Source organism: Accipiter gentilis, chromosome 29, assembly GCF_929443795.1.
Source record: "Accipiter gentilis chromosome 29, bAccGen1.1, whole genome shotgun sequence".
In the NCBI taxonomy this organism is placed as follows: domain Eukaryota; kingdom Metazoa; phylum Chordata; class Aves; order Accipitriformes; family Accipitridae; genus Astur; species Astur gentilis.
The window spans coordinates 10,160,976-10,187,011 of NC_064908.1; the positions used below are offsets into that span (position 1 = coordinate 10,160,976).

Below are 26,036 nucleotides of genomic sequence, written 5' to 3' on the forward strand. Positions count from 1 at the left end.
TATTTTGTGTCTCCCTCCTGCTTCCAGCTGAACTCCCTCATGATGATAACTTTGTTAGTGTCCACCTATCAGCTAACTCTTGATGTAACTTCTGATCCAGCTTCAGGACAGTCTTGCACTTCCCTTGCCTTCTGTTCCTTTCTCCCTTCCATTTTGAGAAATGCTGCATCAAACTAGGCTGGTTTGTGAATGGCAAGACTTAATACTGCATCCCCTTTAACCTTTGCAAAGTGCACAAATAAGTTGTTAGCAAAAGACTTTTTTTTTATTAGAACTTTTCTTTTTGGCAAGCATCATTGAATAAGAGAGAGAGGCGTGATTGTCTTCATGAAAACACTTGGAGGGCAGCAAGTACTGGGAAGCAGAGTCTAGCAGAGGTGACAAAGTATTTATGTGGGAAGAGTCAGCAGTAAAGGATGGGGAAAGAATATTGCTAAAGTTCCAGCCAGGTTTGGTATTCTTGTTGTGTGAAGCTAAGTCAAAGGCAATCAGATCTCTCCTTTTTTGGAAAGTGTTTGAGCAGGTCATCGCCAATTGGACACTCACAAATCTATGGGACCAGATGCAATCCATCCAAGAGTACTGAGGGAACTGGTGGAGTTGCTTGCCAAGCCACTCTCCATCATCTATCAGCAATCCTGGTCAATGGGGAAGGTCCCAGATGACTGGAGGCATGACAATGTGATGCCCGTTTACAAGACGGGTTGGAGGGAGGATCTGGGGAATTATAGGCCTGTCAACTTGACTTCGGTATCGGGGAAGATCATGGAACAGTTTGTCTTGAGAGCGCTCACATGGCACGTGCAGGACAACCAGGGGATCAGGCCCAGTCAGCATGGGTTTATGAAAGGCAGGTCCTGCTTGACCAACCTGATCTCCTTCTATGACCAGGTGACCTGCCTAGTGGATGAGGGAAAGGCTGGGGATGTTGTCTACCTTGAATTCAGCAAGGCCTTCGACACCGTCTCTCACGGCATACTCCTTGAGAAGCTGGCCTCTCATGGCTTGGACAAGTGTACTCTTCGCTGGGTGAAAAACTGGCTGGCTGGATGAGCCCAGAGGGTTGTGGTGAATGGGGTGAAATCCAGGTGGTGGTGGGTCACAAGTGGTGTTCCCCAGGGCTCGGTGTTGGGTCCTGTTCTGTTTAATATCTTTATCAATGATCTGGATGAGAGGATCAAGTGCACCCTCAGCAAGTTTGCAGATGACACCAAGTTGGGAGAGAGGGTTGATCTGCTCGAGGGTAGGAAGGCTCTACAGAGGGATCTGGACAGGCTGGATCGATGGGCCGAGGCCAACTGTGTGAAGTTCAACAAGGCCAAGTGCCGGGTCCTGCACTTGGGTCACAACAACCCCATGCAGCGCTACAGGCCTGGGGAAGAGTGGCTGGAAAGCCGCCCGGCAGAGAAAGCCCTGGGGGTGCTGGTTGACATCCAGCTGAATATGAGCCGGCAGTGTGCCCAGGTGGCCAAGAAGGCCAATCATATCCTGGCCTGTATCAGAAATAGCGTGGCCAGCAGGAGCAGGGAGGCGATTGTTCCCCTGCACTCGGCACTGGTGAGGCCGCACCTTGAGCCCTGTGTTCAGTTTTGGGCCCCTCACTACAGGAAAGACATGGAGGTGCTGGAGCGTGTCCAGAGAAGGGCAACCGAGTTGGTGAGGGGCCTGGAGCACAAGTCTTATGAGGAGCGGCTGAGGGAGCTGGGGCTGTTTAGTCTGGAGAAGAGGAGGCTGAGGGGAGACCTTATCGCTCTCTACAACTACCTGAAGGGGGGTTGTAGTGAGGTGGGTGCTGGTCTCTTCTATCAGGTGGTTGGAGATAGGACGAGAGGAAATGGCATCAAGTTGCTGCAAGGGAGATTTAGGTTAGATATTAGGAAAAATTTTTTTACTGAAAGGGTTGTCAGACATTGGAATAGGCTGCCCAGGGAAGTGGTTGGGTCACCATCCCTGGAGGTATTCCAAAAGCACGTAGACAGGGTACTCCAGAACATGGTTTACTGGGCATGGATAATGGTTGGACTTGACGATCTTGAAGGTCTTTTCCAACCTAAATGATTCTATGATTCTGTGCTCTGTTATCTCTTCTTCCATTGTTGAAATTCACGTAAGAGGAGCATGCTGCATGCCTGTAAGTGGCATTGCACTTGCAGATACTCTTCAGACAACCTGGATAAATTTGGTGGATTTGTTGTGGTTTGTGTATGTGGTGTTCAGATAGCTTTTTGGTGTGGTTTTTGGTGGTGTTTTGACTGTAATGTTGGATTAGGGGAGCAAAGCGTGCATGCAACTTCTCATCTTTTTTATAGCCACATGTATATAAGGAGTGAAACTTAAATACACTAGGTAGGACTGCTACCAGTTCCCTTCCCCAGCTATAATCTTTCCCTTTTCTGTCCCTTAATGATGATCACTGCTGCAACAGGACTGTCACTGCACTGCTACAAAACGCAGGTTCAGTCCTTTTGGGAGAACCTGTAGCACGACTGCCGCTGCCTTAATTACAAAAGGTAGCAAACTCAGTCTTGTTTAGTTTTTACGTATATTTTATACCTATACTTACACATACACAAATAGAGATATACAAAGAAAGACTTGCATGTATGAGTGTGTGTAAGTCTTTTATGTTTTTATATATGTATATATATGCATATACATTTAAAAAAAAAAAAAGAGAGGGAGGTTTGGATTCTTTCTGCACAGCTGAAGTGCTGCATGTCCTCAGTCACGGGGTTAACTTGGCACATGGAAGATTGCAGAAGGTGGTTGTTAGAACAACTTTCAAGAGTACATGATGTACTGCATTCATCCGCTGGCACTGCTCCCACAAATAGCATCGATTTGCAGCTTGTCTGGTTGCTCTTCCCACTCATTCACTGCTTCCAGCAGTGTCTTCTCCTTTGTCCTTTTCTGATACAAACAAGTTAATGTTTCAGATACTTCCAAACTGATGGCTGGAGGAAACACCTTTGAGAATTAGTATCCTTTGCTGCTTCAGGTGCAAATGAGCTGAAGAAGGGTCTGAGGGCAGCTTGTTTAAACAAGGAAAAAAAATTGTTCCGTGTAGTGTTTGGAAGCCCTTCATGTAACATTATGTTACATCGCTGCCTTCAGTTGCAGCATCATCATATCCTGTCCTTGTCTGGCAAAAACACTGCTGTGAAAATCCACATGTGTGTGTCTGTCTGGTGCCTGTGCTGTTCTAGTGCTTGTGTTGACCATTGAGATATGGGTGTGCCACCTGGTACTTGTGCATCTGACTTGTTGCCTATCCCTTTTCTTGAGCCTCCTAAACTATCAGCAGATGTCAGTGTTGATATTTCTTCTTCTTATGCCTCCACGGGTGCCTCTACGCTTCCTTGCATAGTGTATTTCATCCCTGTCCCTTGTGTTTCCCACTGTCTTGTGGTGGTCCTTGCCCAGTGCCTTTGGGTGAGCAGTTGGTTTTGTGTAGCACTTGGTGTGGTTCGGGATGGATGTGTAAGGAGAGAGCGAGGAGGCAGTTTTGGCAGATGGACCTCTGAGACATTTGTCTTTTCAGTGGGGAGCTGGGGTGTCTGTACAGGGTCTGTGCACTGGCAGCAGCACCACAGTTGTGCTGGGAAGCTTCTGTCTGAAATGCTGCACCCCGCACAGGATAGTCAATGTCCCCCTCCCTTGATGATGCTGGTAGAAGCTACGCTTGTGTTGGAGAGAAGAAAATGCCTCTTTACTATTTTTGTTTTAGAGTTCTCACTTTGTTTTGTTAGGCGTGATGCTACTTTCATTGAAGCACGACTGGATGTGTCCTGACTGATCTCCCTGGCACGCTCTTTTGTTAAGAGGGTGCATGTTTGTGGGCTGCTGGGTCTTGCCAAAGTGTCTTGTGTCAGCATGAAAACCTGAAGCCTACAAATATGAGGCTAATTGACAGGTGGTGATTGGGGCTTCACAAATGAAGATTTGAAAGATGAAGAGTTTAAGTTACATAATTTAATAATCCTTGGGGTCCTAACCTGCTTCCCAGGGTCTTGTTGTAAGTGATGCTTTTGTTTTTGTGGCTGTTGTTGCCTCTTGCCGCATCATGTCCAGGGGGTGGCAGTGCAAGGGCTGAAATGCAGGGTACCCTTCATGTGGAAAGATTACTGCTTTTTGTGACCTGGTAGCAAGGAAAAGATTGATATGAGAAAAGGAAATATGATGTATGAGAGAATAAAAGATTCTCGGGGGGAGTACGAGCCATAATGAAGAGAAACTGAAAGCAGTATATTACAAAATGGATGGGAAGGGAATGCACAGGAAGAGCCACAGGAGTGTATAAATGTGCTACTGGTTGAAGGTCAGCGAGAATGGACCTGTGACTATAAACATGGTCCTGTTGACTTCCATTGCTCATTTGGACTGGACCTGTCTACTCTTGCATTAGACATACTTGAAAACTCACTTGAAAAGAAATAATCTACACAAGAAACTATTTTCAAATTATTTGCATTTTACTATTTGCTGACTATTAGAAAAGTCACCCAGTAATTTGTCAAAGTGAGGCTGAATTTGTACGGAGCAGCAACATTTTATTGCCAGCAGATAGACTAACATAAAACAGCCCCAGTTCTGGTCAAGTCCTCCATGAAGTCTCAGAGATGCTCTAAGCATGAAAATAGCTGTGCTTATTGCACTGGGGCTATGCACACACTTAAAATTAAGCAAATATTCAAAGTGCTTTGTTGGATGTAGCTCAAAAAGGAATTTGGAGTAATTAGACCAACTTGCAGAACACAACACTTGCTAGTTTTTGGTTTCCAACTGTATAATTTGGAAAGCTGTAAGAAGAACTGTCAGGGATGACTGCTGAAAATGAAGTCAAAAGAGGTCATGAGAATATAAATTGCTTTTCCCCCTCCTTTTTAAAAGATTTACAGTAGCACTTTTTCTTTGTAAAGAATTTGGAAGCCAGGGTTGTGAATCATGTGCATTGTACGTGGTGGATGCATCATACATGTTTTTGTCACTATTTAATACTGAACTAAGAGAAGATACCAGAAACCTAGCTGTCAGAATTAACCGAAACAGTAAAAAGAGCAAAGTACTATTTATAGTTGGGTTTAGGGGTTCGTTGTTTGTTTGTTTGTTTGTTCTTTTTGTTAGTGTTAGGAACAATAGAACTGCAACAGTGCAGGAGGGATCATCATCTATGGTAATATTCATGATCAATTACAAGAACCACAGAGTATATAACACTCTAAATTGATATGTGCTCCTTGATGCAAATTCTTACAGCATTTGAGGCATTGCTTCATGCAGCTCTTAGAGGAAATGGAAGTAAAGGCAATAATGGATGGACAGATTCTTGAGGGTGTGATGGATGGAGGTAGGGAGATGTTGATGCTTGCTGTAAACGAGGAGCCAAAGGGTAGACCTTGGAGACAGGTGAGGAATGAATGGAACATTTAGCATTTTTGCATGGCTGCTAAAATAAGGCATAGCAGTTGGATTTCAAAGAGCAATGGATTTCAAAGTAGAAGTAGCACTATAATGTACATTTGCTGAGCTTACAACATGAAGGAAAAGTGAACAACACTACATAACAAGATGGCAAAGAGAAGAATAGCCAGTCCAGATAGAGCAGGAGACGTGATGGGCTCAAGCATTTGGTGAACTTTAGCAAAACTGGAGGGTGGCTTGAGAGAGAGAGGAAGACAAAGGATGGCATATGGGTGAATTAAAAATGGAAAAAGACCAGAAATGGGCAGTGAGGCAGAACTTGTTTAGAGGTTTGTTACTAAGGAGAAGGAATGGATGTTATGGGAGAAGAACCAGAGGTGTACTATTGCCTCAAGCAGAATATATTGTATTGACTTGAATTTGAAAAGAAGTGGGAAAGAGTCCACCGATTCTTTCTTGCACTGGAGCAAAAGTTGTAGCTGTGTTCATGCTGGGTAAATGATGATAATGGTAGTCTGGGAAGGAGCTCAGAAGAGAGCCTTGGATGATTATATATACAAATATATGCTGCCTCCCAGTCAGGTTGAATAAGGTTTGGAAAATAATATTACTACTATTTCTTGAAATGTTTCTTTATTAATGCTATTATGGAGGTGTCTTTGTGGTGTTTGCTGCAGCCGTGCTGGGTGATCAAAATGTTAAATGTCTTTTTTATGACCAAGGAAATAATCTTATGGGGTTGATCTTCTGATCGCAGGTGGGTCTTACTCATATTAAAGTTCAAGCTAGATCTCTAAGTCTTTTAGTATTTACAAACCTGGAAAAATAAGAAAACTTGTTCAAAAGGTTCACTGGCCAGAAGAGCCCAAGGATTTGAAGGTGGCTTAAGACTGAAATGATTTTAAGTACTCATGTTGCATGAAACTTCTTTTTTTCTAAGCAAGAAGAAAAAAGTCTGAGTAGATGATATCTCAAATGGTTTATTAAGAATAAATACAAAGAAGAAAAGTATAATTTACAGGGGAGAACTACAACTCAATGTTAGACTATGTGTTTGATGTCCAAAAAAAGGTGAGAACAGCCAAATACCTGTTTGATTTGGCGGATTCCCATGTGCAGAAAATCTAAAACTGGTGCAAAGAAGGCTTTATAAGCACAAGGTGTAAAGAGAGGAGAGGTGAGAATGTAGTGAAGGTTGAGAATAATTCTGCAGATGGTCCAAATGTTGAATAAGAGCCCTCTCACTTCCGGTGAAGAGGAAGTATTTTATTAACAGTTTGGAATAACTAATAAATATGGAGATTGGGAACTGAGATGATAATATCCAAGTGGAAAGCAAGATTTCAGTTTCTTGGTATACAGTGGCTGGGATCCAGATATTTTCCATGCTAGAATACCAGGGTGTATTTGCATGAAAATATTGAAGCTAATAGCAAGATTTACATAGTACCTGCATGTAAGAGTAGTACAAGATCCAATTTCTGTAATCTGTTGGGAATTACATTCAACAAATTCCCTGCAATTGCAAGGGTCTGTAACACTGGTGGTGTTGCAAATGCCACTTGCTCCAGAGATTTGAATGGCTCCTTGTGAAGGAGGTTTGAAAAAGGTCTTCATCTCCTCTCTGATCTCCCTGGGGAACAATTAGAAAAGACAAAGTCACAGTTGGGGGAGAAAAAAAAAAAATCCGTGAGGCTTTGTTTTAAAGTTAAAATTGAATTCCCTTTTTTACAAATCCCATCTTTTCTGAAAGACTTGTGAGCCGTTTGGAGCACAGTTAATTTTATGCACTCATATATCACAAAAAGAGTAGAAAAAGATGTTAGACACTTTGAGGGTTTTTCTTCTTTATAGAAATTAAACTCAATTGGGTGATGACTGGCTGAAAGGAAAGGTTTTATTTTAACAATTGAAACTCTTAACCTGCTTTCAGGATAAGGAAGCTAAATTACAGAGCCAAAAACTGTGATAAAAAGCTGGTAATAGGGGAGAGAGATAAACAGAAGATGTTATAGGACCATTTAGGGAACCTCAAGGGGACTTGTTTCACCATAAATGTGTGTACAAAGATGGCATGACCTTTATTTCCCCTTCTATATGATTAGTTTAAAATGTGATTACATAACAAAACATCCCTGGCATCTGAATAAAAAACAAAAAGGGTAGGGCTTGCAAAACATAGTGACTTTAAATTTACTTGTGCAGTTTTTCATGCATAGCAGTTGGTGTTGATTAAACTCTTCTGCACTAGCTAGAGTTAATATTAGCAGGCTGATCTCAGCTTTCTGGACTAACTGCAAGTTTTTGAGATCTAGATGTTCTGGCTGTCTGAATTGTCCATTTTGTGCACATGTTGTCTTCCAGGAATGCACTCATGTTGAAGTGGGGTCATGGACTTGCGTGTTTTAAATTAATTTTCTACTGCTGTGGGCAGAAGTACATGCCTTGCAGAGCTTAGCCGTTGTACAGGGCATTATACACATTGCATTAACTTTTTGTGTGTCTGATCCCCTAGTTCTGTAATGAAAGCATTGCTTGTGTTGGAATTTGCTGTAAACACAGGCTTTGGAACAAATTCTCAAAAAAAACCCCCCAAAAACCAAAATCAAACAAACAGAAAAAGCCATCAAGCCCCCCAACCCAAACCAAACAATTATAAGCTGATAGATTATTTGTTTCTTTTTCTACTGGAAAACTTAAAATGAAAAGTCATGTTCACTTTTATTCTGTCTGTGAATTGCAATTAGTGAGGAAATTTTTTGTTTGTGTTTTAACCTTAGTAATTACAGCTACTACAGTGACAACCATTTTTTTCGAAACAACTGATCTATGGATTTTAAACCCAGTAAACATTGCCTGTTGCTAAAATTGCAAAACTGAACACCAGGCTGTTTCTAAGCAATTAAATGTTGTAGCTCACGCCTGAGCTCTGAATGATGCTATCTCGCCTGGCAGGCTATCTCATTAAGCATGTGAAGATATTTCACTAGGGAATTTGATTTCTGCATTTCAGAACAAAATAAGAGCTGGTAGTGGGTCCACGCTCTGCAGATGGTGCAGTTGGGGATTCGGGGAACAGCTGCATTTTGCAGAGTAGGCTTTTAGAACCTGGTTTTGTTTATATTGTATCAGCTTCTCCCTGTAAAGGAGAGTATCTCTGTATTAATTTTTATCGCATGATCATTTTCTTCTTTAAACTTGTACTCTCAATAAAATAAATGTTTCTAGGTGAAATAATGGGGCACTGTTCAGGTAGGTGTGTACTGTCACGTTTTCCTGTTTACGTACCACAGATACACATGCATATGTAAAAAAAAAACAACCCCAAACCAACACAACAACAGGAAAAGCAAAGCTCACTTCTGGCCAAAACGTGCCAATTTGCTCCTTGTCCCTTTCTTTAATTTTTAGGAAGTCTTGATTATTTCAAGGTTGTCAGTATTCAGCTTCTGAAAGTAAAATGAAAGTAATTTCAGGGTAGCATTGAGGAAAGAAGAAAGAGTAGTAGAGAAGTGGGGTTTTCCTGTCTCTTAGATGGTTTATCACAATTAAAAATGATGGATTAAAAGGTGTAATTGTTGTCGTGATGACGAGTTCATTGTATGCCTCTTGTTGTTGTTCTGGCAAGTGTTAAAAGCAGTTCTTACCCTCACTCTGGAGATGCACTGTGTGTGAGAGTTTGCAGAAGCTCAGACAAAACTTTCTCTTGTGATACTGTCTATGGGTTCTAGTTCTATGAAAACCTGCAACTGTCTGATAGCAGAGTGTGTGCCTGAGATATTTGGATTAAATAGATGCTGATACTTCTTGCAGATAGATGTGCCTTCAGCAAACTCCCTCTGTTAAGCACTCTTGGGGGGGGGGGGGGGGGGGGGGGGAGAAACAGCATTCTGTTTTGAATGTGTGTAAGCAACAAGTATGACAGTCCGGTTCTTGGGAATTGTTCATTTTCTTCATCCTGACATTTGATTTTTGCAACATGTTGTGAATTATCTTTAATGTTTTCGCTATATCCTCTTTCAGGTAGAGGCATTAACCCGTCAACCTAGAGCCACAACAGTACATGCAGTCAGAGATTCAGAACTTGCCAAACTCCCAGAAGGAGCACTGACATCTATCAAACGCAAATTCCCCCAGGTAAGAAAATTAAAAGTATTTTCTGTGTATCTCAAAAGATGTCTGAGGAGCTAAACCTCTCCATTAGCACCAAGTCCTCTGGGGTTTTTTGTATGATTGATTCATACTGAGAATATATTTTGGTCTCTTTGTCTGCCTGATCTGATCTATACCAGACTTTGACCACCTTCTCTTCCTTTATCTTCTAATCAATTTTAGCATGTTTTATTGCAGGGCTGTTCTGTGTATCTGGAAGAAGTCCATGCTAAATGCAGGACATGCATATTTAGCAAAGTGGAAATCACTTAGTGCTATTGATAGTAAATGAAAGTTTGACTTCTAAAATAATTTTAAGATGTTGTTATTCATTTGTCTTGCTCACTGGGACCCAAAGTCAGCACTTGGTTATATGTGCCTTTATTTCCAGAGCATTGGTATTTGGGGGTTGGTTTTCCTCTTCCTTGCTTTAGGCTGCTAATCCTCATTCTGCAACTGCCAGATCTGTCTGTGTCCTGAAGATTCTGATTGCTCCCTTTGAATCCATCAAATCATCCATCATCTTTAATTCACTTGACATTATACCTCTCTCCTGCAAATCTGGAGACTGACGGACTTGAAATTTAATTCTTTTGTCCCTAAGTGCATGAGGGACATTATACTAAGCACAAGCCTTGAAGGAAATTGTTTAATCCTGTTACTTCAAATTATTTCTGATTCTTCTTTTTGCTGCCTTTAAGACATATACTTTTTTACCAGATTTTGTAAAAAAAACAAACCCTGCAGAAGTAATGAACCGAATTAAAATACTTGTATTCTTTTGCTTTCCTAGGGCCCATAATAACTTTTTTAATTATTTTTTTTAAAACTGTAGAATATGAAGCCTGTATTCATGCATTCTCATGTTTCAAAAACTGTGGGGGTTTGTCTGTATTATTGCGAGGATAATTACATCATTGCAGTAAGTGTTCAGAAGTTATGTCAATGAAAAATAGTCTTCCTGGTTTCCCTGTAGGCATTATTTTTGCTTTAAGAGTTTCTGAACTCCTACTGTGGGTTGTTAAGGCACTCCTGTTCTCTAGATTTCTCTTGAATAGTTCTCCGAGTCTGTTCTTCTCTGTTTAATGTAACAGATTTCCTGCCCAGATTTATGAACTGGTAGCAGTGTGCAACTTCTATTCATAACTAGCCACAAACTGGGTACCAACAGCACAGCATCCTGTCTTGAGTTGCTCGTTTAAATATCACTCTCCTTGTGACTGATCAGAAGTTAGTAAATGAGCCAGGTGGAATTTAAAACCACCTTTCTCCTTACATAGGGATGATTTTAAATGTTACTAGTAGACATTTAAACTGTAAATTACCAGTAAGCACTAAACATTTCGCACTTAGTAATGCCTTGAATGCTGATCTGTGCAAAGGCTGTGTTCCAATTCTGCCGTTTTGTCTGGGGCAAGAATTTATTTCAGTGTCTCTTTCTCTCTTCTCTTTTCCTATTCTATCAGTTGGCAGAGTTGTTTTCCCCTGAAGAGTGCTCTCTGTGGAGGTGTCCATCTTTTTGCATTGCAGTTAAAGTTGAGCTTGAGTGTTAGATTTATAGTACAATTCAAAACACTTATTTGTAATAGAATTCAAATGTCTTCCCATGTCTACAGAGTGCAGCCTATCAGCCTCAAATTCGTGACCTTTCTGAATATGGAATTAGTTTTCTCTAGACTTGCATGTAGTTTGGCTAACTAGTTGCAATGAAACAAAATGCTAAAACAGATCTTTTCAGGAAATGTGTTGCAAAAAAGGTTCTTAGAAAAACACATTCTTGCTGCTGTTTGAGATCTCCAAATTCTAAATAGATGTGAAACTGGTATCAAAAATGTGAGAGCTTACATTTTTAATATTGGATTAGTTTAGAACAAGCATTCAAAATAGAAAGAGGAGTGTAGGATAGACTTTAAGTAGGTGATTTATGTGGTTAATGCCTTCAGACTGTCTTAAGAAGCTAAGATAATTTTTTTTTTATATATATAATCTTGTGTCTTGTCTTTTTGTCTGTTAGGTCCATCAGATAAGAGAGGAAGGACAGAAGGGAGAGGGAATTGAAGTGATGGAGGAAAACAATAGCATAGAAAGTTTGAAGTCAAGTAGAAAATAAAAAGTCAACTTTAAAGTTAAAGGAGTATACTGGAGGGAAGTTTTTGAGCTGGAAACTCAATTAAGTTACCCTTGAGTTTGTGGTGGGTTGACCCTGGCTGAATGCCAGGTGCCCACCAAAGCCATTTTATCATTCCCCCCTCCTCAGCTGGACAGGGGAGAGAAAATATAACAAAGGGCTTGTGGGTTGAGATAAGGACAGGAGAGATCGCTCACCAATTACCATCTCGGGCAAAACAGACTCAACTTGGGGAAAATTAACTCAATTTATTACCAATCAACCAGAGTAGGGTAATGAGAAATAAAACCAAATCTCAAAACACCTTCCCTCCACCCCTCCCTTCTTCCTGGGCACAACTTCACTCCCGGATTCTCTACCTACCCCTCCAGCAGCACAGGGGGACAGGGATTGGGGTTTACGGTCAGTTCATCACACGTTATTTCTGTCCCTTCATCCTCCTCAGGAGCAGGACTCATCACGCTCTTCCCCCGCTCCAGCATGCGGTCCTTCCCACGGGCTGCAGTTCTTCACGAACTGCTCCAGCATGGGTCCCTTCCACGGTATGCAGTCCTTCAGGAGCACACTGCTCCAGCGTGGGTCCCCCATGCGGCCACAAGTCCTGCCAGAAAACCTGCTCCATGGGCTCCTCTCTCCACAGATCTGCAGGTCCTGCCAGGAACCTGCTCCAGCATGGGCTTCCCATGGGGTCACAGCCTCCTTCGGGATCCCACCTGCTCCAGCGTGGGGTCCTCCATTTGCTGCAGGTGGAGATCTGCTCCACCGTGGACCTCCGTGGGCAGTAGGGGGACAACCTGCCTCACCATGGTCTTTTCCATGGGCTGCAGGGGAATCTCTGCTCTGGCGCCTGGAGCATCTCCTCCCCCTCCTTCTTCACTGACCTTGGTGTCTGCAGGGTTGTTTCTCTTACATGTTCTCATACCTCTCTCCGGCTGCCGTTTCTGTGTGCCCTGCAACATTTTTTTCTTCTTAAATATGTTATCACAGAGGCACTACCACTGTTGCTGATTGGCTGGGCCTTGGCCAGTGGTGGGTCCGTCTTAGAGCTGGCTGGCATTGGCTCTGTTGGACATAGGGGAAGCTTCCAGCAGCTTCTCACAGAAGCCACCCCTGTAACCCCCCGCTACCAAAACCTTGCCACACAAAGCCAATACAGAGTTTTACTATTTCCTGTCAAGGGTGAAGAACCCTTTAATTCTAGGATTTAGTGGAGGGACTTCATCTACCTACTTTTCACCAGTCGTGATGTGTTTGTAGATGATCCTGAAAGGGTTCCAACTCTGCAATGCACTGGTAAGGAAGTATTACCTGATGGGTAAGAAAATTGTAAACGTGGGTGGTGCTTGCCAATGAGAACAATGTGAAATGAGGGAAATCATGCTCTATTAGTCCATACAGTAATTCAAGTTCCTTGAGCTGTGATGTACAACCTGGAAAAATTGCACACTTGATCCTTGGGGAAGCACTGTATGCTTGGTCTCTGTTTTGTCTTCTGCTCGGGGCATCTGCTTTGGTTCCATCAGGGACAGGATACTGGTCTGCTGGGGTCTTTGGTGTGACCCACTATAGCTCCTGTTATTCCGAAGGATGAAACAGATGGTGAGCATGGGGAATCTAATCTCAGTTATAAGTAACAGCCAAAATTTCGGAGTACGTGCCCAGAAATGACAGATGTTGACTTCTAGATCCTGCTTAGTGTGCAGAAGTCAAATCTACATCATCTAGCTTCTCAGGAAAGCATCCCAACCTTGAGTCACTCTGGATATGGCATCCTAGACATTCCCATTTGAAAGTTGTCCACTGTGCAAAACTTCTTTGTTTTCTCGGGACTCATGTCTGAGAGCTACAGCTTGCCAGGATAGCCATTAGGGCACTCAGCCAGTGAGAGCATTTGCTCCTCTGACAACCTTGGTGCTTGCTTCTGGTGCTGCTTGAAGCTTTTCGGTGTTGCAGGAGTGAAAGGGAATTGATTCTTTCTATTTTCATCACTGCCTTCAGTTCTGAAAAGTAGGACAGAGAATCGGCTCACGATTTTTGGCACCACAAAGCAGTTTCGAAGCAGTAGCGAGAGTGCAGAATCTGTGAACAGATTAGAGATGTTCCAACATCAGTGTATAACTTGGATCACGGTTCATAGATTATCTTTGCCTCTACTGAGCTGAGATTTTTATAATTCTAACTTGAAATTTAGACCTGCTGTAGCTGATGGAAATTGCTTAGGAGCTGGGGGAGTGACTGTAAGACAACCTTTTGCATGCTAGAAAATACAGAGGTTTTTCTCCATCTTTCTTTTAATTCTCTAAGTCTGCCCTTGGGGTTTAAGTATATTCAGAACCCATCATCCATCTTGAACAGTGAGTCCTGCTATCTTTGTATGCGTATTTTAACCAGAACCTGCACTGGATGGAGCCTTCCCTAGGGTTATCTGCCTTACAAAGTCAGTTCAGTAATGTGCCCTCTTTTCCAAACGCTTCCCTCAGTCATTGTATATATTGTGCATCATATTATTTAAGCTTGATGTGGCACTGTGGAATAGGTCAGGAGAGGCCATGCTTCTAGATTTTTCTGTATTTGTTCTCATGGCCCATTAAAATAAGTTTTCCTTGACTGTAGGAGAAGTGGATGAGAAAAGGAGAGAAGAAAAATATTCAGGGGAAGCATGGTCACTGACTGTAGCTGCCTGACATGAGGCAGGCAGGAGTGAGCGCTTAGTCATAGCAGTGATGTGACAATGACATTTTTCTTCAAGACACAATTGATCACAAGTGTTAGAAGCTCAAACAGCCCCAGGATAAAGCTTCAGTTCTTCTGTAGGCTTTAGTGGCATTTGTAAAGGTGCCAGAAACTGTTGTGAGTGAGCATTTAAGATTTGCTTTGTCACGGTGGTTCTCAAACCATTGGAAGTTTTAATCAGAGACCGCTTGCTGAGCTCCCTGATTCTGTGACAAGCAGTGTTCTATCTGATCTGGGGCCATGTAAAGCTTCAATAACACCATGTTTTTATTCAAGTTGAGGATCTAATTTACCTTTCCTCCTCCCTTGTCCCTCAAAAAAAGCCTTAAGAAAGCTGGTAGAGGAAAAATCTCTGCTCCTGGTAAGAGCTTCACAGAAATGAACCTGCTATTATGTGAATTTGCATCACTAAAATGGCCGTTATTACTATTTTACCTCAATGTAGAATAGAAAACCTTTGGCAGCCCTGTTTTCCACGCTAGCTTATTCACGTTGGGTCTCAGTGTGGTAGAAAGTCCTTTTATGTGTCCTTTAACTAAATCACATCTATATGTGAAGGTCTATAACACCCTGCTATGAAGGCACCTATAAATTGTTATTTAACATATTTAATTTAAAGGTGGCCTACAGGATGACTGATTTGAAGTTTTAAAGGTTTAACTACTAAGTGTCTTATTTTTAAACTTCAGAGTCACCAGAGAAAGTCCTTGGCTCACCTGCAAGCCATCTAGTTCACTGCAAGAATACTGGTTTTTTTTGGATCTGGGTGATGGTAGAGGATCCTCTAGAGAGGATCAGAACAGACTTGGAAATAAAACCACATTCATATTTGTAGGGCTATATATCTGTTGGTTGTACAGGATCAAAACTGGCATGCCAGACTTGTTCCTTGCTTACTTTAGCCAATGCTGGTTTTCTAAAACAGGAACCTGCAAGAAGACAACACTGACAGGAGATGGTACTGTCCTTCCTAGGGATTGGCCCTTTGCTTTCTTGCATAGGAGCTTTGTTGCTTAGATTTAAAATAGCATACAATTAAACCCAAACCCTAGTGCAGCGTGGAACAGAGTTGATGAATGTATCTTTTAGTTTTTGGTTTTGTTGTTATATATGTTTTGTTCTTAGATGTGTTTCTCCTGTTGTAAAAAAAAAAAAAAAAGGATTTGTACTACATAGTACCTTTTACATCAATTAGTTCTTACTGTGAATTTGGATATTGGTGTAGATTTTGTGAAGTTTTCCCATGATTTCTCTAAATCAGTTTTGTTGAAAGTTAGCTAAGATGGGAGGAAGCTTTGTTTGGTACCATCGTTATCTATTAGCAGAATGTCAATTTGCCAGGCAATCCATATGATTCACAGAATGAAATAAATATCTGTAAGAAAGTATTTTACAGCTGAATTCTCATGAAAATCACTTTCAAAAGGGCTTATTGTAAAGCAACTCTTAAGTTTCACAGTTGAACAGGAACAAAAGCTTTAACTAGAACCCAGCCTTGGAAGATTGGCTAGCTGTGGGTAATAGGTTGAAATATTTAAAAGGATTATAAGAATACAACGCTGCAGAGTGACCATAACTACTTGGAGTGAGAATTACAGAAGCAAGTGGTGCTCAAGGATAACACCTAAGATGCAAGATGGATGGAGTAGTCAGCTCTGTGTTTGCACCATCACTAGCAGGTGATAGAGTTGTAATACCGCCTGGCCTCATAGCTGAAGGACACTTGTTTTGAAACTGGAATTAGTCATCCTAAAGTAGGCAAATACAGTCCCCTTGGGAATGTGTTTAGTCCTTGACCTGCAATGCGCAGGCTGCAGGTCTGTTGAGCAATTTAACATTCGTTATGCAGAGGGAAGATTAACGGTTTTTCAGAGCCTTCTCTGTAGCAGATGCAGAAACAGACTTTCATGTTCAATATGAGGGTGCTGGGGGGATTGGAGGCTGCTAAGAGAGCTCAAGTGGATCTTACTGGGGATGGAGTTGATTTAGAAACAGCCAGGAAGACAACATGTTTCTAGATAGATGAAGTGGTAAGTGGTTAAGCAGGGTCAGAGAGGTGGAACTGTGCTGAGGAAAGTGCTCTCTAGCACCATTTGAGAAAAAAACAGGATAAAGAGTATTTCTGCACTGCACAAAAGTGTTCTGGTGAGTTAATCTGAAAAGGCGAGTAGGTGGCAGGAGGAACAACATTTTATTTCCCTTACAAAATGTGTGTGTCAACTGAATGTCCTGCTCTGGGGCAGTTCTTATGAATTTACACTTGCAATAGTGTCTGCAAGATCAGGAAAGGTTTTGGGGCTTTTGGAGAATGGTACTGATGTACCTGGAATCTTGAGTAGCTTCTGAGATGGAGATATATTCAGTTTTTTAGACTTGTAAGGTCAGTTTTCTTCCTTCTGGCCTGAAAAGTTTTTTGCATAAGCTCAGGAGAGTGGATTTTTGTTTGCTTTGGGGATTTTTTTGAAAGTTGACTCAGTCATCTTTATGACCCAAGCAGGCTCCATGGCTCTAGAGTCCAGACTTGTGCTGTGAGACCCTATAGATGTATATTTAGGTTGCTGGCAAAGCCTTGTGACCTTTCTGCATCATTTCACAGCTTGAGACGGTAGCAGCAGGTAGGAAAGTGTGCTCCTTGTCCCAAGGATGAGTTTAACCTGCAGTGTGGCAATTTTAACAGTGTAGCTCTGTTCATGGCTGGCCTTACAACAGAAGTGCCTAATCGATGTCTCTGCTTCTCATTATTGGTTGAAGTGTTTAACTGTGATTAACTGAGCAGGATCTGCTCACTACTAGCACAGTTTCTAATCAGGAGGAATGATAAATTCAATTTCCTCACAAACTAAAACAAGTTTGGCTCTATCACTAGTACAAGGGATCAAAAAGTTGCATTTACTTTGCAGGCAATTAACGATTCTTGCCTAATTTAGAAACCTCCTGGAGTTCTCAGATAAGTCTGGACTCCAACTCGCTGCCTTTTGGCAGTGCAGATTTTTCTTCAAACCTTAAATCTGAACTGCCTGATTCTGTGCCAGCAGATCGGGCTGCGACTCGTTGTCTTTGTAGAGTGGGGTATGTGTTTGTAGGGCTGGGTGGATGGGTGCTAGAAGAGACTGTAAAATCCAGAATGTGCCGTAGGGATGAGCACACCAGAAACTTCTGACTGTGCTGTGAAGGCTGTCTAGCCCTGGGTGATGGTGACACCGTGGAAATGAGACAATTTTGCATGTACAGATGTTTGGGAAGTGCTCTGCGCTCTTCTGGCACCATGCTTGGGAAAGATTGGTGTTCACATGGGAGAGCGGGTAGAAGTCTTGCCTACTTTTGGGAAAACAGTACACAGTCTGTCACTGGCTCAGCAGTGCTGGGGGCAGTGCTGGAGGCTGTATGGCACACCACACCTCTGGAGTATTGAAAACTCAGTGTTTCTTCCAGGTCAGTCCAGGTTTCCCAGCAGTGCTGCCAGAGTTCCTGCCTTCCCCCTCTACCCAAACCCTCACTGCCAATTCCCAGAGCTTTTCCTACAAAACATAGCTTAATAGATAGGGTGGGACTAAGTGACTGCTGAATCACTGCCCAGATGTCTGCGCCAAGGTACTTGCCTGCCAGTGCCCTGTTACCTGTATTTCTCCTGCCTCCATCTCCTCCAGGCACGCTTGGAATAACTGTTTTCCTTCAATCCCTGTCCAAGACCTCCTAGCTCAAGGGCTAATTCCTGCTTGATTCCTCCTCCCCTCCCCAAGCTAAACCAGCCTCTTCCGTGACACCCCAGGTCCTCTCCCAGGTCCCCTGGCTTCCTTGTTATAGTCTCTTGGGCTGCATTGAGCTGTGCTGCTCCTTCTTGTGCCCTTTTACTGGAGGGGCTAGAATAAAGGTGCTTGGAAACCTGAAGGATGATATTTTTTTTCATCTGTTGGTTTTGAATTCTCCCTAGTTGTACTGAATTTGGTGAGAGCTGCTCTGGCTGCCCTGCACAGTAATGGGTGTAGGTCGATAATTGAAGGTTGGGTCTGTTGTCAATGGAGAGATGTCATTTATATTGACTTCCCCCTCAGACAGATGGACAAGTCTCTTTTAAAGAAAAACATTGCCTTTTTGTCAAAGAAAATTTAGTGTATGTAATATAAAACTCCAAGGACGTTTCAGGCCAGTTCTTAGCTCCGATCACAAATTGATGTTCCTTTGATGTTGCCATGACTGCGACAGAGTGACTCATCCCGTTATGGTTAGCAATTTGCTTGTCTTACAAAGTCACTGAGGAAATAATTTTTCCATATCTATACATACCAAGGCTGTAAGGTTTGCTCTAGCAAACAAGGCAAATAATATTTCCTGGTAATAGGAGCAGCCAACTGGAAAATGAGACCAATAGGTTCTGTTCTTAGTTCTGTCATTAACCTTGGACATTTTCTTTACCTTAGCTGGAGCTCTCCTTAGCTGTCTATAAAGCAGAAGAAGTTATAAATACAGGAGATGGTTTTAGTAAGTAATTAAAATTCTGACGTTTGAAGTGGTTCAGAAGTGTAAAATGTTCATAACACCTTCTAAAACTGCTTAAGGGAAGTCCTAGTGTGCAGATACAGGTGGTTAGGTGAATGCATGTGAGCTGGGTATAGCAAACGCTCTCGAGAGGCAGGTTATTTCCCTTAGAAAGGGCAATCAGTCTCATAATTTTTATTAAGAATTTATTCTTTCTCTCCCTGCTCCCCATAGTTGGGGCAGATTTCTGTAGCTACACCCAGCGCCATTTATTGAATCCCAGAACCGCAGATCTTGGTGGTGGTAAAGTGGTAACGAGTTTGCTGGGTGGCTGGGTGATTGTCAGCTTTTGTTATATTTTGGACAAATGGAAGCATTTAGATCCTGTCTGAGCTTCCAGGATAAGGAAGGAGGCTGAGAGCTTACCTGCTGTTGGGAGGTGCCGTTACTCCATCATCGCTCATTAGTGGTAGGGTCATGCTGCATCGGTGCTCACAGCGAAATGGATATGGACAATGTGTGTCTGCTCTTGGTGCAAATACGAGAAACTTCAAAGAAGTTGATCTTGGATCACTGAGGAGATGTTGATGTGGCATTTTAAGGAACTTGCAGTTATGGCTATGGGACAGAAATTACTGAAATAACTTTGTTTAGGTCTTACTCCTTGCTCTACTGTAAGTCACACTGTGTTGGAAGCTACCTGTTTGCTCTTCTCCCTTCCTCCTACAGATGCTTAAAAAATATTGGTGCTTATTAAAGCTATGGAGTTTCATAGTCTAGGGCAATTTATTGGGTTTTTGTTGTTTGTTTTTAAAGCAGGATATACGAGTGATTCTGATGGGCATGCTGACCTGTCTTGATGCTTACATGGTCTTTTATTTGAAAAATGCATCCTGAAGTGCCTATTCTTATTGGAACAGTGTGTCTGTGTTTGTGCAAAATCCAAGGTAGCCATTTGCTGCTGCTTGTTCAGCTTGTTAAGAGTTTGGAGTACTTTTGTTGTGGTGGGTTTTGACTTTATGTCCTCCTGAAGATTAGAGTTATTTTGACCTTGAATTATTTGTCTGGGAGAGAGTATCTAATGATTGCTCTTAATGCATTTAAATATCTCTTTTCCTTATTTGGTAAAACATTTGTACATAGCTTTTGCAGAATAAATGATGCATTTTCCAAGTCTGTCACTCCTTGGTATTGCAATTATTAGTCTTCTGCTACACCACTTGTTGGGAATTATTGATTGTTAATGTTGGAGATAAGCTTGTCAGTTTTCAGATATGCTTGGCTATTTGAATATTGTTTTTTATTGATGTAAGTCCTGTTGGGAAAAAAAGCTTGGAAAAAAAATCTGTCCCTTCAAAGGTACCACACAAACATGATTTGAGGGGGAAAGCAATTTCTTGGTTTGTTCTGATTCTGCAGGTGTTTAAAGTGTGCATTTATCCCTTTTATTCAAGATGTCTTAAATTGGTTACTGTAAACTAATTCACAGGGGGTCAGATGGAAGCAAGATTGTGTGTGGGATCTGTTTGAGTACTTGAACCTTTTTGAGCCTTTAGTACCTATAGAAGGTGGAGATGTGCAACAGCCACTGAATAGTTAGAGTGACTTAGAGGTGCAAGCGCACTGCAGAGAGAAATTAGGAGAACTGAAAATGCGATTTGACGTGTTTCCCAAAATAACTGGGTTTGTTCTTTTGTTCCCAAAGCAAATTAAATATTGCCTTTTTTGGTTTTGTTTTGTTTTCTTGTTTTTCCAGATTAGAGTAAAATAAAGTGAAAGAAATCAAGACAAATGATTGGTCACCATATGTTACAGCCAGGAAAGAAGCTATGGTTATAAAACCTTGTCTTTGTATGGTTCAGCCTGAGATAACATCTTACAAAAGTTTGCAAGTATCCATTTAGAGTCACTATTTCTAGAACGTTCTGCCTGAATGTTTGTTTCTTTTCTTTTTCTTTCTCTCCCATTGCTAGGTTGTGACTAGACTTATTCACTTGCTGGGTGAGAAGATTCTTGGCAGTCTTCAGCAGGGAGGTAAGACTCATTCCTGGACTACTCCCATTGATGCTGGTGCTTCCTTGGAGCTAGATTTACATCGTTAAATCTGGAAACAGAAAGCACATACTTGAAGAGAGAATTTGTTGCTAAGTATTTTAGCTGTTGTCACAAGTGAATGGTGATTTTAATTATATATATGTATACAAATTTTTTTTGGCAGAGCATGGTTAATTAAGTGTGAGAATGGCATGATTTGCAATTGATATGATAGAAAATTACTGCTGCATATTTGCAGTGAAATTTCCTTGAAATTTCTTGGAAGAGAAGAGCTCAAAGGGAGCATTGGAAATAGCAGCTGTAATAGACTTGAATCGGATAGTCATGCTGACTGGCATCTGCATGTAGACTGATTTAATATGTCTGTATTTGCGTTATCTTAATGAATTGTCTGAGAGCAAATGGTCAGCTATGGATTGGTTCTTAAGCTTTGTGGATGTGGCACAGGCAAAAGAAAGCATATTTACTGACTGAAGTGAGGAAATTTTCCAAATTTTCTTGAGCAGCTTTTAAAAGAAAGCAGATGGACATTAACTACTGAGGGTGTTGTGGGATTCTTTGCTGTTGTGGGTGGTTTGGGCTTTGTTTGGTTGGGGTTTTTTAATTACCTTTATTGCTGTTTTTGCAACATTCCAAGGAGACTGAGAATGAGGTAGCCAACTCTCATGTTTTGGAGCAGTCCTGGGGACTGAATCTCAAAGTCCACTCTTTCTTTACATGCTCAGCTTTCTGCACACAATCAGTTGCATACAAATCCCTCGTGATAATTGTACTTAAACTTTTGTGTATGCTGAAATGCCTTTGTGGCCTACAGCAGAGTCCACACTGCTTGGGAAATAGGGCAATATGCTATCTGGATCAAAGGGGAGGAAAATTAGTGACAGTGATAGGAGTTCAATCAGAGTATTGCTATTGAAGTTCTGAGGAGGGAAGGACTGGTGGAGATGAAGGAGTTGAGCGGTGACGTGTAACTTGTTTGAACCTACAAATAGCTACTTGAAGATTGCCAAAAAGAGTGGAAAATCTGTTTAATGTTCTGTGCAGAGCTGTTTTAGAAGACTTGAAATGAATAACTCAGGTGCTGAATATATTTGAAAAGAGTTTATCTGGTATTTCTTTGTGTCCTGCAGTGTACTGTTGACCTTGCATATAGACTTTGAATGAGTTTTCATATGGTATATCAAGTACTTCCATATGTCCATCTCAAGAACTCATCTTAATGGTGCATCTTAGGCCTTTGCTGAGAGAAATGAGATAAGCAGGATGTTAAATCCTAACTTAGATGACAGTAAGTTTATCATGTACTTAGAGCTGAGTTGACAGGCATTAGCAGCAAAGTAAGGTTGTCTGAGAAGGCTTAGTTAAAGAGAAAAGAATTAGTATCAAAATAAAAAGAACAGTTTGGAGAACACCCTTATCGTTGATCTTTTCCTGTTCTAAGCTATCTAGGAGGATCTTAATCTTTGTCTCACATGCATCAGGTACTTCTGTCAAAAAATGCTTTCCTCTGCCCGTACTTTGTTCTTACTCAGCTTACCATGTTATATTGGAGATACTTCCACAGTTACTTTGTGGCTACTATAGAGGTTCCATATTTTATATTAATACTCCTAAGCACATATCTGTAAAGCTCCACATTTTCCCATCTTTCAGAGAAGTGAAAATAGGTGGAGGGAACTTTTTTTTGTTGAAAACAGGTATCTATTTCCATGATCGGGAATACCATAAAAAGTGAATGTTAATTTTTGGAATATTTTGATACTGACAACAGGTTTTGGGGTTTTGTTACTTAAGCTCATTCCTCTTGTAGGCTAAATCAATGCCTGTTCCAAAGTTGTGGCTGTTCCAAGTGATTCAAAATGCCTTTTTTCTTTCTCTTAACAGGTTAGGTAAATGCACATTGTATTTAACTTGTTTCTGGCATCCAGATATTTTTAACATTGCCTGACTTTTACCCACGCGTGCTGTGTCAGCAGCCAAAGATGGTGGAAATTGAATCACAGAATCATAGAATCGTTTAGGTTGGAAGAGACCTTTAAGATCATCAAGTCCAACTGTTAACCCAGCACTGCCAAGTCCACCACTAAACCATGGCCCGAAGCACCACATCTACACGTTTTTTAAACACCTCCAGGGATGGTGACTCAACCACTTCCCTGGGCAGCCTGTTCCAATGCTTGGCAGCCCTTTCAGTGAAGGAATTTTTCCTCATATCCAATCTAAACCTCCCCTGGCGCAACTTGAGGCCATTTCCTCTTGTCCTATCGCTTGTTACTTGGGAGAAGAGACTGACCCCCACCTTGCTACAATCTCCTTTCAGGCAGTTGCAGAGAGCAATTACGTCTCCCCTCAGCCTCCTTTTCTCTAGACTAAACAACTCCAGTTCCCTCAGCCGCTCCTCATAAGACTTGTTCTCTAGACCCTTCATCAGCTTCATTGCCCTTCTTTGGACATGCTCCAGCACCTCAATGCCTTCGTTGTAGTCTTCCAGTATTTGAGGTGCAGCCTCGCCAGTGCTGAGTACAGGGGGATGATCACTGCCCTAGTCCTGCTGGCCAAACTATTTCTGATATAAGCCAGGATGCTATTGTCCTTCTTGGCCACCTGGGCACACTGCTGGCTCATCTTCAGCTGGCTGTTGACCAACACCCCAGGTCCTTCCTGCCGAGCAGCTTTGCAGCCACTCTTCCCCAAGCCTGTGGCGTTGCATGGGTCTCTTGTGACCCACCCATTGATCTTCATCCTCTTACGAATGAAATATGTGGGGAACTCTTTCCTTTTATGTGATACAGAGGATGTTACATTTATCTTAGGTTAAGCAATTCAGTGACACTTCCCTTGCTGCCTGACAGTTGAAAACAATAAAATGACACCTAGCTTTCTGGGTTGGCTGATGGCAAGTTTTCTCTTTTCAAACAGGTCATCCTCTTGGATTACACAGCTCGAGTAGCAAGTGGGATGCCGGAAATCCTGCCAGCAATCTCTCCACAGTAGCAATTATGCCAGTGTCTGAAGAGGTGCCACTTACGGCTTTTACACTGGAGCTCAAGCATGCTCTCAGTGCTGTGGGTAAGAAGTGTTTACGTGTTACTGCGTTACAGGAAATAAATGCTTCTTATCTATTTAGAGAGGTATGGCCAGGTACCTGGCATTAGTCAAAGGTGGATTCGTGCTCTGTTGGGGGGGTAGCGGGACAGCAGTGCTCAGGATCAGCCTTTTTTATGACCTCTTGCTTCTCTGTCCTCATCCCTAGTGTGCATTTAATTTTAGTGGAAAACTCTGTGTCCTTAGTGACTCAGAAATATTAGCCAATCTGTCTGGCCTCTCGCCTTGGCTGCCATCAGTGCTCCTCAGGCTGCAGGCACGCGAGTGGACAAACCTCACCACCAGTGGACAAACCCCACCACCAGTGCACTGTTCCCACAGTGCCTGTCTGAGAATCTGTGTGTTTTTTGTGTGAGAGTCTTTCAGGCTTCCTCAGTTGTACAGCTTCATCCAGCAAAGAATTTATTATGCAGTTTTCTTTTGTTGAGGTAGTGCAGTGAGTGCTAAGCACAAGACTTGATGGAAGAGGCTTGTGGAGCAGATCCAGGTTGGCACTGGAAGTCCAAACTTAAGTCTTAAATCATTGTCCTGTTTGTTGCTAGCTTGTCTGTCTTGTGCTCACAAACCCATGTATTCAGTTCACAGTTGAGTCATTAATTGCTTTATCCACGGGTGAAGTTGTGTGTGCAAGTTCCAGTTGCTCACAAAACCACGTATTTAATTCACAATTCAGTTCACGCTTGGTACTACAGTTTGACATTTCCTTAGCATCCTCTTCTCATCCTCATACACTATCAGATCTCTTGAGTAAATCTCCTGTAGTCCTTTGATGAATTGCTAGTCTGCTATCTCATGGCTTATTATTTTGAAAAGTACAGGTTACATGATGCTTGAGGTATAACCACTTACATTTACTAGTTATTTCCTTTTTGACCTTAAGGGTATCTGGAGCTGGCAGTTTTATTCTACTTAAAAAATCTTCTAGGCGAGCAGGCACAGGAAAAAGCTGTTGACTCTTGTCCTGGTTTCAGCTGGGGTAGAGTTAATTTTCTTCCTAGTAGCTGGTATAGTGTTATGTTTTGGATTTAGTATGAGAAGAATGTTGGTAACACTGATGTTTTCAGTTGTTGCTAAGTAGTGTAGTAGTGTTTATACCAAGTCAAGGATTTCTCAGCTTTTCATGCCCAGCCAGCAAGAAGGCTGGAGGGGCACAAGAAGTTGGGAGGGGACACATCCAGGACAGCTGACCCAAACTGGCCAAAGGGGTATTCCATACCATGTGATGTCATGCCCAGTATATAAACTGGAGGGAGTTGGTGTGGGGGGGGCAATTGCTGCTCAGGAACTAACTGGGCCATTGGTCGGTGAGTAATTGCATTGTGCATCACTTTCTTGAGTTATATTTCGCCCTTTTTGTTTTATCTTCCTTTTCTCATTACTATGGTGATGATTATTTTTTTTTTTTTATTTCAATTATTAAACTGTTCTTATCTCAACCCACAAGTTTTACTTACTTACATCGGGGGTGGGACAGGGGGAGGAGTGAGCAAGCGGCTGCGTGGTGCTAGTTGCTGACTGGGGTTAAACCACAACAATGTTTGAACTCTTCAACCTTTTGAAATATGAATTTGTGTGCAGCTTATGGTGGAGATGTGTTACAGTGGGAAGTAATTTGTGGGCGTTTGAAGATTCCTCTTATTTTGAGATGGCAGAAAAATTTTACATCTATAACGGAGCACAGATCTCAGTCGTAGCTATATTGCTAATGGGTACTTCTTATGGATTGTTGCCAGCTTGTTTTGATATGTTGACAGCACTAGGAGCCTGTAAATAAAACAAACAGAAACTTAAGTATAAGTGGATGGACTATTCACTATAAAAATAACCATTCTAGTTGAAAGCAACTAGAATGTGACAAACAAGGGGTTTTGTTACGATCGCTTGGCCTTTCCCCGTTCTCCTTTCCCCGTTCTCCTTTCCCCGTTCTCCTTTCCCCGTTCTCCTTTCCCCGTTCCTTAACTGACAT

The 26,036-nt window shown here is 41.9% G+C and overlaps 1 protein-coding gene across 3 annotated transcripts in view; it reads left to right on the top strand.

Moving 5' to 3' along the window:
* PNPLA7 (patatin like phospholipase domain containing 7) overlaps positions 1–26,036 on the top strand; it is a 131,263-nt gene that overhangs the window by 43,728 nt on the left and 61,499 nt on the right. For all 3 annotated transcript variants that reach the window (XM_049832154.1, XM_049832155.1, XM_049832156.1), the window contains 3 exons: positions 9,445–9,558; positions 20,884–20,944; positions 23,885–24,034. In XM_049832154.1, coding sequence (XP_049688111.1) covers positions 9,445–9,558; positions 20,884–20,944; positions 23,885–24,034 — 325 coding nt within the window. The remainder of the gene's footprint in view (positions 1–9,444; positions 9,559–20,883; positions 20,945–23,884; positions 24,035–26,036) is intronic.